Genomic DNA, 15,092 nt, shown 5'->3' on the forward strand with positions numbered 1-15,092 from the left:
TATATATATATATATATATATATATATATATATATATATATACTACCAACTGTCGAAAGAATATTATATATATATATATATATATATATATATATATATATTTACATCCTGCGGGCATTTTGCGTCCTTTCGCAGACAAAGCATTTTGCGTCCACCAGAAGTAATGTATTTAGGGTGAATATAATTGCGTATATTGAATATTTATGTTATTTCAAAAACGAGACACTATTTCATATTTCTCTATTTTCAGAAAAAAAATATACGATTTTTTCACTTTCGAGTGATTTTGTTTCCTTTCTCTTCACTATCTATATTGATTCCTCCCTGTATATTTTGCTCACATGTCTAGCACTTTTTTGCATCCTCAAATGTATACTATTTGTACATAACAACTATTTTGCATCCGCGATGTTGCCAAAGAATCAAATCGTAAGATACCAATTTAAATTTAGATTTCACGACTCTCATTCATTATGTTAGGACAAAAATGAACAAGTTTTATGAAAATTTTGTGAAAAAGTTATGAATAGAAATAATAATAATAATAATAATAATATGTCTTTATTCACACTTAATTATAATACGATACTACAATACTATATCCCATAATAGTGTGTAAGGGCGGAATTCAGTCGCCCCTATCCAAGGATACTGGTGACTGCTCTTCCATTCAACCCTTAAAACAAAACTAAAGAGAACGAGAAAAGAGAGAAAAAAAAATAAGAGAAGAGAAAACAAATCTAAATCTAGAGGTTCACAGGCTTTACAAGTGTAACTTGAAGTCACGAAAAAATATATATTATTTACAAATCAAAAATAATAGTAATATAAATGTTTTTAACTGCGTGAATGAGAATCAGATTAATGTTAGGGTGCTAACAGTAATTAGATCATGAAGGTTCCAAAGGGAGTGATAAAAACAAAACAAGAAAACAAAGAGAGAGGCTTGAAGGCAGAAAGCACATCAATTATTATTGATCAGACTTTTAACTCTTGCTTTCGTGGCACAACACTTATATTTGAAGAATAATTTTTAAAAAGCAATCCAACTTCAAAATTCAGTACAAAATTTTATCTAATTGAGTGAGCGAAATTCTCAGTAGTCATGTCAATAGTTAAGTTATTTGGATGAATAAAGGAAGTGGTCCAAAATATTCATGAGATAGTTACAGAAAAATACTTATCAAAAATGGGAAGAGAAATTAAATTAAATGAACAATTAGAAGGAAATTGAAAAAATATTAGACCACTTAAATACGTATGTTTAAAATATATTTTTCCGTTGACCCTCAGAAGTCGAAACTTGTGCGAGCTAAGGACTGACAAAGTCTTACCATTTAACGTATGATTCCTAACACGTGTTGGACGATAGCAAGTGAAAATCGATCGTTCAGCCTGCGGCTTGAACCATCGGTCGATTGAGAAAGTGAACAAAGCACCCACGTCGAACCGCCCGGCTACCGACCTTATTTCTAAAGAAAACAAATTATTGTGGGCTGAAATGAAAATAAATGGTTCAAACAATAAATGAAAAAGTAATATAAAAAATTAAAATGAAATGCTCATCAATTTTTATTTGAGGACGATTGTGGCTACTAATAATCGGAACGTGTCGTGAAAAAGCTTGGTTTGGAATCTCTACATTCATTTTTTCTTATTTTTATTTTTTCATCTCAAATGTAAATTAAACGTATGGAAGGAATAGCAATAAAAATTAAAGTAATTGTAGGTAAGATAGTCCAAATAATTTAAATAGTATGTTCTAATAAGTATCAATGTGAAAATTCATTTAAAAATAATCTTATTATTAATTGACAGTAATGCAAAAATAATAATTAGAATTATTAATGTATGATCATGAAAATAAGTTAATTGTTCTATCAAGGGGGAAGCTCTATCTTGTAGTATTATAGTTTTTCAAGTCATTATTTCTAAAAAAAGTTTAAACTTTATGAATGGGCTTGTGATGCACTGTTTGGAACCTTTGATGTAGTAATGAATATTACTGGAGTTTTTTCCTAACACCAAATCGTTATTTCAACACTTCGACACGTGTTTCGATCACCAAGTGATCATCTTCAAGAGGAAAAATAAAGATTAATCTTCCTAAACTGATGAATTGATAGAATTTTGGGAAAATTTCTATTTGAAATAAGGATAATTGAAAGTGTTAGCGGAGCTACTTGGGACTGATGAGTACAGAGAATTTTGGGAAAATTTCTATTTAAAATAGGGATAATTGAAAATGTTAGCGGGGCTACTTGAGACTCTTGAATAAACAGAATTTTGGGAAAATTTCTATTTAAAATAAGGACAATCAAAAATGTTAGCGGAGCTACTTGAGACCGTTAAATAGATATAATTTTGGATAAATTTCTATTTTAAACCTAATGGAACCTTTGGTGTACTAATGAATATTACAGGAGTTTTTTCCCAACACCAAATCGTTATTTTAACACCTCGACACGTGTTTCGATCACCAAGTGATCATCTTCAAGAGGAATAATAAAGATTAATCTTCCTAAACTGATGAATAGATAGAATTCTGGAGAAATTTCTATTTAGAATAGGGATAATTGAAAATGTTAGCGGAGACACTTGAAACTGTTGAATAAATACAATTTTGGCGGAATTTCCATTTAAAATAGGGATAATTGAAAGTGTTAGCGGAGCTACTTGAGACTGTTGAATATATAGAATTTTGGAGACATTTCTATTTAAAATTAGGATGTGATGCACTGTTTGGAACATTTGGTATAGAAATGAATATTACTGGAGTTTTTTCCCAACACCAATTCGTTATTTTAACATCTCGACACGTGTTTCGATCACCAAGTGATCATCTTCAAGAGGAAAGATAAAGATTAATCTTATTTATTATTATTTATTTAAAAAAGTATAATTGAAAATGTTAGCGGAGCTACTCGATATTGTTAAATAGATAGAATTTTGGTGAAATTTCTATTCAAAATAGGAATAATTGGAATAGTTGGCAGAGCTACTTGAGACTCATGGATAAAATTTTGGGGATATTTGCATTTAAAAAGGGCAATTGAAAGCGTTAGCGGAGCTAACTGGAGAAATTTCTATTTAAAAAGGGGTAATTGAAAGTGTTAGCGGAGCTAGCACGATTGTTGAACAGATATAATTTTGGGGAAATTTCTATTCAAAAATTTCTATTTAAAAAGGGATAATTGAAAGTGTTCGTGGAGCTAGCAGGATTGTTGAATATATAGAATTTTGGAGACATTTTTATTTAAAAAGGGTAATTGAAAGTGTTAGCGGAGCTACTTGACGAACAATTATATAAATAAGAATTCAAATTATTAGTGAAATCACTTGATAAATAATTATATAGATAATTTGAATTTTACTTTGTAAATAACTTAAAAGAATAGAGAAATGAATTAGATAATTTATTAATTTAATTTTGATCAACTTTTTTCAATATGAGAGATAAAAATTTGGAATAAGAAATTCTAATAAGATTTATTTTAAGTTTGAATTATTAAGTTATTTAAAAAAAAATTTTTCAAGTTGAAAATTTAAATTTTGAACCAAAAAAATAAAAACAAAAAATTCAATTTTTGGTTTTTATCAAAATTTTAATAGATTTGATTCAAGTCAACAATATGAGTTTTTTTTTAAATTTAAGCGGATACATTTTTCAAATTAAAATAATTTGCAATAAGTAATATTAAATATTAAATAAATTCAAATTTAATAATGAAAAATAATATTAATAAAATGTATGCCAGCAGTTGCGGTTATACAAATGATAAAATTCAATTAGTGATAATTAATTGGTAAAAATAAAAATTTTAAATTAAAATTTATAAAATGAAAGTTTAAGTTTTATCAAAATTTATTTGTTATAATGAAGTTAGAAAATTTAATAAATAAACTAGAATTAGATACTCTATTATTTCAAATGTAGAAAATGAATATTGAATCAGTAATAGTTGACTTTTTGAAAATTAAATATTTTGGCGGTATTCTAGTCTATTTAGAGGAACCTGTTCTGTAAATCCAAGATTTAAATTCGTTTTTTCTCGGTTTGTAGATCGTCGTTGTTTGAATATTTTAAATGAAAAACAATATTCAAAATATCTAATTAGAATAAGGTGCAGTTCAAAAAAAGTAGAAATGGGTTACAATGAAAATATTGAGGGATTATTACTTGAAAAAGTAATATGAATTTGTATTTGAGTGTGAATTTAATGAATCAATCAAATTGATTTCAGCTTCAGAATATGTACATATCGCCCGTCGCTTTCATTTCAGATTTACTGGAAAGTGAATCTAGAAGATCAAATTAGAGCTTGATTAGGCATTTTATTTACATTAAAAAGATATTTATTAAGGTTAATTTTTTCTTATTTTTATTTTTTCATTGCTTCATTTCATTCATCTTTATTATTTTGGTTTCGTGTTTCAATTTTCATATATTTGTTTTATTTTTATTGTTCGCATAAAATTGACGTTTAACTTATTGTTCAACCCATTTATTTTCATCTCAGATCACAATGATTTGTTTTCTTTACAAATTGGCGTTGTTAGTTTTATAAATTTCTCATTCAATTTCGATGTTAATTTTTTTTCATGTAACCCATCCAAATATTTCAGTTTTGTTATTTTTAGTATGTTTTGTATGTATGTACGTATATTTACTGAAAAATGTACAAAAAATTAAAAAATAATTTGGACGGTCCTAGGTAGTAGTCATCATACCTGTCTCCTCAGCAGTCTACGGTATTGATCAGATAAAAAAATTAAAAAATCGTTGGGCGTAGCGTAATCTGGGAAGATATGTAAATACCACGCCCAACGATTTTATTATTTTTTTTCATCTGATCAATACCGTATATTGCTGAGAAGACTGGTGTGATGACTGCTACCTAGGACCTACCTAATTATTTTTTAGTTTTTAGTTCACTTGTCAATAGAACCGTTCAACATAATTTTTTTTTACTTATTTAACGATGAATGAATATAATATTCAAAAATAATTTTTTTTATAATGAAGGGATATATGAACAACTCCACAAATAATATAAACTGATAATGTACTGGAAGTGACAATGAGTTATTTTGTCATGCTAAGATTTATGGTCTTTGATGTAAAAATTTCGGAGCTGTTGAAAAGAATAGTGAGCAAGGATAACAAAAGGAATAACCAAAAGGAAACACAAAATGAGATTGAAGTATTATTTTCAGATTGTACATTCAAGTTTTTGAATGAAGTTGCTACTTTGTTGAATGTTCTAATTGTTGAATAACCTAAAGGCATACCAGTACATCTAGTGGTGAATATAAGAAAAACTTTTCTGTTCATATTTTATCAACTGTTTGCAATAAATTAACACGTTTCAGTATTTTTTATTCATTTGAAATTAACAAAAGTAAGAAGGCCAAAGGTACATCAAAAAACGTAAAACCATATGTATTACATATTATTTTCAATCTTTACACTGATTCATTTCTTTGAATAAAGGTTCTGAATGAAAACTTTAATTTTGAGCCAGTCCTTATTATTTAGAAGATCAGGATACAACTCTTTGAGTTCCTGACACTCCTTTCTTTTGGGTGGTTTCCTTTTCTTTATATTATTCCCAAAAAAAGCTTTCACAACTTCTTTTTGCTCATTTGTCCAGGGTATTAGAACTCTTTTTGTCCCTTTACTATTTCTTTTAACATTTATGCGTTCATTTTCTTTTATCTTTTCATTTTCTTTGTTTTTATTAATCTGAACACACATTTTCTCAACTATATTTTCATCACTATTTTTCTCTTTATCGTCTTCGCAGTTGCCATCACTATTTTCGTTCTTCAGCAAATTCTCTTCTAGATCTAACTGAATTTCATCTAAAGTCTTTCCTTTATGCTCTCGTGCCTCTCCCCTTTCCATTAAAATCAGCAATTTAGAGAGTTTTGCTGTTTGGTAAACATCATCGGGTAGCCTGTAACATTTTTTATGAATTCCTGGAGTGTGACCCATGAAATTTGACAAATTCTCATATTCATTGTCACTCAAACTGAATAATTGTGACATAGTTGCAAGATGCTTTCTCAAACGTGTACATGTTATGGATTTGGGATTTTTTGCTCCACAAGCCACTGCATATTTAGCTACCACTTTGTAACCATAGATAGGAGTGGAACACCCAGGTTTACCAAATAAAAAAGGGTTTTCAACACCCAAAAAATTTGGTCTTAGTTTTAATAATTCCGATATGTGCCTTTGTACATCTGTGCTTAATATGACTGGTACTCCACGTCCTCTCTTTCCTCTAATGACTACTCTTTTCATGTACTTCAGTAATAGTTTTTCTGTCTCGCTAACAACTTCATCGAATTCTTCGTATGATTCATTATTTTTTTGTGCTAGTTCGTATGTGTGCAACAACATTCTTTGCAGTTCTCCTGGTCTTTTTCTATTTAATAGTATGGTCCTGCAGTATACTGTTTCCAACAGGGTGTTATAAGCAGCAACATTTCGATTATCTATTTTCAAACTTCGTAATGACTCATCTGCTGTTGAAATTAGGTAATCTTTCAATAGTTTCAGATCGTGTGCTAATGGTAAAATTGTTACTTTATTGAATTTTTTCAAATTAATATCATTCCCAGCCCGATTTGATATATCAAACCGCCAGTGTGACTGCAATAGATTTATCATAGTTTTCATATTTGCTTCCATATCAGCTGCTTCAACTGAAGGTTCTATTTTAACTATCATATGAATTGCTATATCGCAACATTGTTTTAGAGAAGTACAAATATTTCTAGCATATGAAGGGGATACAAAAGTATCTTTGTTGCTGTCATATCTAGAAACTGATTGTGTAGCCTCAACTAATTTATCATAAAACTTAGGTCTCAGTGCTCCGAAAAGATTTATCACGGATGGTTCTATTTTTTTTACTTCCAAAAGAACTCTAGATAATTCTCTCATTTTTCTACTAGTTACATTGACGAAATGTTTTTCTCTATGTATTTTGAGATATCTAGCTCCAAAAGCACAAATCAGGAAGTCACTCTTTGCTTCTAGAGATATTTTATCTGGTCTCATACTCGGGAAAACTTCAGTTTTCAAACGCGGGTCGATTTTATGGTAATTTTTTATGAGCATATTCTGTCCCTCTGCTTGTGAGTTTCGTGATGATTCTCCTTTCAGACAAATTTTTCTATGTCGATACAAAAATTTTGATCTATAGAAACCAAGACAATTTGAACATGGAAGATATGGCTGATCTGAGCGAAGGGCTTGTTTGACAGGCCTTACACATTCTTGGGAATTTTTTATAAAATTTCCTTTCTTTTTGAGAATTGCTAATAATTCTCTCCTTTCTTTAGTTTTAACTTTTTGTGTGAATATTTCTAAAACTTCTGGTTCATAGGAATGGTTTCTTCTTAAGTGTCTGGCAAAATTCTGAACATCATTTTCACAAAAATAACACATATCTTTCTTTCTCTCATATTTTTTAGGCTTTCCATTTGAGGAGGATGAAGATGATATGTTTTTATTTTTGTTATGAACCAACGTAGGGAGTTCATGGTCATCAGTTTGTACCTGTAATGAAAAATACACATGCAATTGAATAAATTCAGATAACAGAAAATCCCTCATTTTTCGAAAATGGCTATGTTTTAAATGCATTACATGTGATAATTCACAAATTTAATTTTCTTCCAAGTGAAAATTGAAAACGTTATCAAAATAGAAATAGAAAAAGTGTGCCAATTTGATAGGATTCATGGCAGAGTCTCTATTCTCTACAAGGTTGGCCAATAAAAACAAAACTTGGACGATTTCTTATAGATGGGGTTTAAAAAAACCTTTGGACGCGTCGATTTTTATTTTGATGGGGGAATCTTTCAAGCATATTTTTAACCTTCCATCCCTTACGTGTAGTACGATTCAACCAACGATGTTTTCAACGCTATCTATTTTTAATACATTATGAACTGTCACTCAACTTGCAATGTTTGTTCGTGTTCGTATTATGTTCGTATCCAATTGAATTTTAAAGTTTTTTTCAACCGACTAAGCTGCAATTTTGTATAATCGCGATTATTTTGCATGATAATACTATGTCATGTCATTCTATTTCCAATATGGCGGATGACTCAAAGTGTCATCATTCAAATGATATCGGTATCAAATTTTGTTGGAAAGAATACAAAATATTAAATGATGTCTCTCTAAATTCAATATGGTGGATCGCCCAAGATGACTAGATAGTTCAAAATGAAAGGAGATTTCTTCAGGAGAGATTGATTTTAGGGAAAAAAAAGGTTTTGACTTCCTACTTCTTCATTTTTCATCTTTTGATACAAAAAAAAAATGGAATTCTTCCAAAGAAAGGAAGAAAGCAATCAATTTCATAGCACGCAAGTATCGAAACTTTGTCAAAAAAAACTTAACAAAAATATGTAACCCTGCATTAGTTAATAAATTAATTAAAAATTTTTGATTATTAAAAAAAACGTTCTTTACTATTTTTAAAAGTCGGTCAACCAGAATATTTTTCAAATTGAGATTTCAAGAAATGTTTCCTAGAATAGGTACTCCCTATTTTCTGATAATTTATTTTATTCAAAACAGAGTATAAAATTTGATCGGGCGTGCTATTCAACACTTATAAACATAATAATGGTGCCTACCTTGCTTGACTTGGATTGTTCTTCACTGTCACATTGAGATTCTCTTGGACAACAAATTTGGATATTTTGCAGAATCTCAATCTGAAAAAAAATTGTCATTAGTTTGGAAACATATTTCTATTTTATCAGTGTTACTTTTTTGCATGTCTTTTTTTTAGACCCAGTCACATCATTGTGATTCAATTTCTTAACTGGAATGTACTCCAAGTCACTATCACTACCACTTTCAATATCACTTGGTATATATTCAGGATCAGCATCATCGTCATACAGTGGTGAATCTTGAGCAACTTGTTGATTCTGAAATAAATTATTAGTATCGTATTATCTTATCTTCATAATATATTTTTGTTTGAAAATATCTCAGATCTAATATATCATAACGCATAATCTCGGAGGTACAAGAAGAAACTCTTTCTATCTTTCAGGCAGTTAAGTGTTGTATCATTTAATAGTCCGTATTTACTAAATTTAACAGCTAGTCCATATCTCTACATAAATGAAATATCGCAGCCCAATTTGTTTAAATAATCAAAACTTACAGTTTTAATTTAACTTACTTAGTTTTTAATTAAAGTTACAGTTTTAATTATTTAATTAAACAGTTCACTGTGACGCTACATAACAGCTTGCGGAAACTTTTATATAGCGAAACACTTGTGGTTTTGTAAACTTTCGTTGAGAATATTTTCGCAAAGTGTTTGAGTACGATTTGATATTGTGAAATAGTGTTCTTTTTATTCTTCTACTGAAAAATATGGTTTGAGAACTCTTTCCAAAAGTTAATGAATTACTATTTTAGTTAACAAGGGAATATTATAACACGTGAAAAACTGGTATCAGGATATATTTCTATATATAACGTGTACCTGAAAAAAGCCCAATAACTGATAGATCAATAATTAAGATAGTTATTTTTATCACTTAAATACTCTTTTCGCATACCTATCGAAAATTGATCGAAATGCCTATTTTTTCGGGGGTGAATATGATCAAGAAAATTAATATACTGTAAATAATTAGATTAGACGTTGAAATTTAATACAATATAAACATTTCAAATATACTCAATTATCCTCAGAAATTATTCAATTCATCTAACCAATTTTTAAAATTATGAACACTAAAGCAAAAAAATTATGCAATTAGTTATGCCTAACCACTTTTTATTTCAATATTGATATACTTACTTCAATATCGCCAGATTCTTTCAAATTTTTCGATGGGGACAATGGTCTATTACAAAACCATTTACTTTTTTTTCTGCAAGCAAAAAATGATAAGCCCACCTAAAAAATGAAGGATTGTAAGGAAAGGCATGCTGCGTGTGTACTAAATTAAAATTAATGTTGAAGCATTAGCTAATGAGTACATGATTTGATTTATTGCCAACCCCAACAGTATAAACATTCATAGTTAATCCTTGTAACTACCCGATTCCTTTCAATTCTTTAAATCATATATATATTCTGTTCACTTATAAAGCATGCCCTCCAACAAAAATATATAATATCATTATTATCCTGTATTAACTAGTATACGCAGAGTGGCAATTCAATATATTTTTTACCAACTATCAGTCTATCTCATGTTTAAAATTAAAACGTAGATATTCAAATAATTTTTATAAAATTTTATACTGTTTTCATACTGTCAAATTATTTGAAAATTATACGTACCTTATCTGAAAACAATGGGAACTTAAATATTTTTTCGTTAGACATGATCAATTTCAACACTTCAGACTGGAAATTCTGATCTGGGAGTCCCGAAGTCACATTTAATGGGTATTACAGGGTTGCCACGACTTTTGGTGCAATAGGAGTCAATTTAATGCGTGAAGTGAAGTGAAAATATACATTATGTATATTTCGCTCGCGCTCCCAATCGGATTTATGATGAACTAAAAATGTATATTTACTTTCATTTTTGGCACTAACTTACTTCCATTGAATTGTCTATTACTGACATCTGGTAAGGGGAGAAGGAAAATTATCTCAACCAGTAACAAGCTATGAATATATCCGTTGGAAATCTGTAATATGGTTGGTTTCGGTCGTTTAACTAGAGAGATATTTACGATGACTATTTTGCGTCCGATATACGGACGTAAAATAGTCACGGAAGCAAAATGTAATGTACCGAGCCTATTGATGGACGCAAAATGATGCTAGGGATATAAATATATATATATATATATATATATATATATATATATATATATATATATATATATATATATATATATATTATACTTTATTTTTAAACTATAATTCAATTATAATAATGCATTCCTTTTAAATTAAATTTGTTTGTATCTGTTAATACTTAATGGTTTCTTTATGGCATACTTGGGGGGAATTAATGGCATATTTTAGTAACCATAATCATGCCGATCACTTGCCGTTTCCAACGGCCCCGAACTGGCGGGCATGTGTCGATGGTGGCCATGCACTGGCCCAATGCCGACAGTAACGGCGCGAATGATGGCATTTGTGTCGGCCGGCAGCCGGCCGGTGGGACACGGGCTGGCTGGCCCATTGATGACTCGCCGGCACCGGGCCATTCAATATTTGTCGGGCAGAAGTTGTCTAGCCATTAATGGACCATTTATGATATGTTTACTGGGATTCTTCTCCCGTTTACAACAACATATAGGTGGTATTTGTTCGAAACAGGATTCTTAACTTATGCAGCCACGAAAACAAAATACCGCAATAGACTGGACATCGAACCTGATATGAGACTTCAACTGTCTTCTATCAAACCTAATATCAAGCAATTGATGTAATATAAAAAACAGTTTCATTGGTTAGATTTTTTCTTTTTTAATATCTTCTATTATTATACTTGTTATGTGAGTAATTAATAAGTAACTGTTACATTGTACTTCCATTGTGCTTATTAATAAAGAATACACTTTAAAACACTATTGTTTTATTGTAGAGTTCCGTCTACTTCGCTTTCTAAATAGATTTCGTCACAAAAAAAAGATTAACTTAAGGAAAGAAAACACTAATATAGGTCAATCATTCATTATTTTTTAATTTTTTACTGTCATTGTTATAATTTTTGAAATGTCTAGATTAACATAACGTGAACATGAGCTGTCTTTATCCAATTTTTGTTTTCTTACACTCACCTCTAACGATATGAAAACAGTTCCATCTCCTTTTCCTGGGGACAAAACTCTCATTACGCAACATCCTTTCTCTCTCAGTTTTTTCGCGTTATGCAAAGCATTACTTGCACTCGGTATCATACTCTGATTTTTGTACTTATTTTTCAAAACTTCCAATTCTTCATCAGTTACGTCCTTCAATATGTCATCGTGGTAATTGGATTTATCCATATTTCGAAATATTGTGTAAAATAAATGTGACACTATTCAGATTACTTTTCACTGCTTTCAGATTTCAGTACCGTACGCAGGTGATAGAATATAAAATCTAAAATTTAAACCGATGTACAGCTCGTCAAAACTAGGAAGAGACTTGAGAATTCTATCTCTCTCTTTCTCTCACAATTTCCTAACGAATGCGCATCTCACGGGAGGTCCTAACCTGAGCCGAGATTTTGAAGTCACTTCCTACATTTGACAAGCTGTATACCGGGTACCCGAGCTAATAGTCCGGTCAATTTAGACATTCGAAGCTACCTAAATACCCACCAAGCTGAAAAACATTAAGATTGTTTAAAATATGAATAAAAATAAAATTTGAAAGCTCCCCATCTTTCCCCTGTATGAACAAATTTTTATTCAAGGTCAAAGGTCAAAAAAAATAGTTTTTTCGCGATTTTCAGTCAAAACGGTAAGTTTTATCGCAAAAATCAGACAAAAATTGTAGATCATAATTTCTTGTCGAGTTGAATTACTATTTCTAAAAACAGCACATTGAACTAAATTTTGTTTTTCAAACATTTTGGAAACTGTTATTTTACCCCTCCTGTAAAATGCAATTAGTGTGAAGTTACCCACAACTTTTCATCCACAGTTTATGACGACGGACAATCGAACAGGGTTTAGAATGAGATTTGCGAACAGTGTTGCCAGATTGCAAATATTAGAAATTTTACCTGTATTTCGATGTCATCATTTTAAATTAATACCGAAAAACATGTAAAATAAGAGTATAATATTATTCAGGAAAAATTCATTTGTACCGAAACAGGTAGCGTATGGGACCTGGAAAATTGGTTTCTCGGTAAAAATTTATTGACTTGTGTAACTCAAAAGTATGTCATTTGAAATATCCAGCGTTAACAATACGAATGCCCAGGAAAGACTCATCCACAAAATATCAAATCTCTCACTTATCAAAAGAAGCGAATAAAAAATACTTCCGTATATTCGAAAAAAGTCAAATTTCTCACTTATCAAAAATAGTTTGTTGATGAAAATTTCAGAGTTACAAACGAAATTTTCATCAACAAACTATTTTTGAAAAGTGAGAAATTTGACTTTTTTGAATAATTCAGTAGGAAACATTTTTTTTTTCGCACCGAAGGAACGTATGGTACGCAAATCTATTCTAATATGTCGATAGATATACTTTTGAAGGATATATTCTGAAATTTTCATCAACAGACTATTTTTGATAAGTGATAAATTTGACTTTTTTGAGTAATTCAGTTTCGAATATACCGAAGTATTTTTTTTCGCACCGAAGGAACGTATGATACGCAAATCTGTTCAAACTCGTCGATAGATATACTTTCGAAGAATATATTCTGAAGTTTTCATTAACAAACTATTTTTGATAAGTGAGAAATTTGATATTTTGTGGATGAGTATTTCGGTATTGTTCAGCGCAGGATATTTTAAATGACATACTTTTGAGTTACAAGTTATAAAATTTTTACCGAGAAACCAATTTTCGAGTTCCCATGCGCTACCTGTTTCGGTACAATAATGTTATACTCTTATTTTACATGTTTTTCGGTATTAAGCTTGTATAGGGACAGTTGGCTGATAGAATGAGTTTATGTAGAATGCTGACTCATTTATTCGACATGTTTCAATAATATATCGTGTTTTCAAAATGATAACATCGAAATACAGGTAAAATTCTTAATATTTGCAATCTGACAACACTGTTCGCAATTCTCATTGTAAACCCTATTCGATTGTCCCTCGTCATAAACTGTGGATGAAAAGTTGTGGGTAACTTCACACTAATTGGGTTTTGGGTTTCTCTTTCTCTCCACTTTCATTAAAAAAAGAACTTTGTGGTTTAACACTAATATGTCTATTGTTTATCTTATTCTCTTCGTCAAATATTCATTTCACCGAATCCAAGGTAAGTTTTTCTTCAGATAATGTCTCTAGACTATACTACGGTGATGTTAACGTAATCAATACATGTGTAACACCCTGAACTTCTTCCAATTTTTCACCTGCTGATTTTAGATCGCTCAGAATCTCATAAAATTTTCTCAAATTACTTTCCATACTTTCGTTTTCCTCTGATTTTAGCATTAAAACGTATTCAAAAAACACTTTATTGTGAGATTTTCACTAAACGATTTTACAAAAACGTGTTTCGTCATACAATGGCTTCTTCGGGCGTGTCTGAGTCAAGATTTCTTTCGTTAGTATGTCACGTAGTTCATAAAAAGTGTGCATTAATACTTTGAGCCTTTTTGTAACAAAGTTGATATGTTCCGTCCATTTTAGGTGCTGATCTAGTATAACAGATGAAGTTTGTTCTATAGTCTGACAGTCACAAGTATCTTGATTATCACAGAGTGGTATATGCATTTTTATTTTGTAGTTTTTTGGGTTGATCACGAAGGGTGGAGGAAAAGGTTAGATACTTTGTTTTATTTAGAGTAAGTGATAGTTTAGTATTATTCATCCACATGTATATTTTCTGTAAATTTGTTTCTACTGTCTCTCTTATTTCATGCCATGATATTCCCGTGTAAACTAGAGCAGTATCATCAGCATAGTATATTATATCGCCTATGAAATTGTTGATTTTTGTAATACTATTAATGTAAATGAAAAGTACCGGTCCCAAAACGGACCCTTGTGGTATACCACTCGTTGTATTCTATTTGATAGGTAGTTCTTCATCAAAGCCAAAGCATTGCCTCGAATACCATAGTTATTCAATTTTTCCACCAATAGTTCAAGATCAACTGTAACCTTGGCCAGGTTCAGGAAAACGGCCAAGCATTTGGTTGGCCTGTCCATGGTCTTCACAGTGGTTTCGAAAAAATCCATCATAGCATTTTCAGTGTTTGAATTTTTTATGAATCCAAATTGTCTGTCAGTAATTATATGGTGTTTATCCAGATAATTAAATAGTCTTTTCTTGAAGCATTTTTCAAAAATTTTGGCTGGCGTATTTATGGCAGATATAGGTCTATAGTTATTGATTTGGAATTCTTTTCCTGCTTTGAAAATTGGTGTTAGATTG

General features: G+C 30.3%; 2 protein-coding genes across 2 annotated transcripts in view; both read right to left on the reverse strand.

Moving 5' to 3' along the window:
- The window catches only part of LOC111517035 (uncharacterized), a 35,969-nt gene extending 23,721 nt beyond the window's left edge, over positions 1-12,248 (reverse strand). Inside the window, exon 1 of the mRNA XM_074172991.1 lies at positions 11,810-12,248. Coding sequence (XP_074029092.1) covers positions 11,810-12,019 — 210 coding nt within the window. The 5' untranslated portion in view covers positions 12,020-12,248. The remainder of the gene's footprint in view (positions 1-11,809) is intronic.
- LOC141481452 (uncharacterized) lies at positions 4,876-8,988 on the reverse strand. Its single transcript, XM_074172990.1, has 3 exons — positions 8,803-8,988; positions 8,668-8,748; positions 4,876-7,573 (listed from the first exon to the last, which is right to left on the reverse strand). Exon 3 carries the CDS (start codon positions 7,460-7,462, stop codon positions 5,477-5,479), a length of 1,986 nt encoding a protein of 661 aa, XP_074029091.1. The 5' UTR covers positions 7,463-7,573; positions 8,668-8,748; positions 8,803-8,988; the 3' UTR covers positions 4,876-5,476.
- Positions 12,249-15,092: the final 2,844 nt, after the last annotated feature.

Source organism: Leptinotarsa decemlineata, unplaced genomic scaffold, assembly GCF_025532065.1.
Source record: "Leptinotarsa decemlineata unplaced genomic scaffold, Ldec_3_MD MMD2_tig00000199_RagTag_RagTag, whole genome shotgun sequence".
Taxonomy (NCBI): Eukaryota; Metazoa; Arthropoda; class Insecta; order Coleoptera; family Chrysomelidae; genus Leptinotarsa; species Leptinotarsa decemlineata.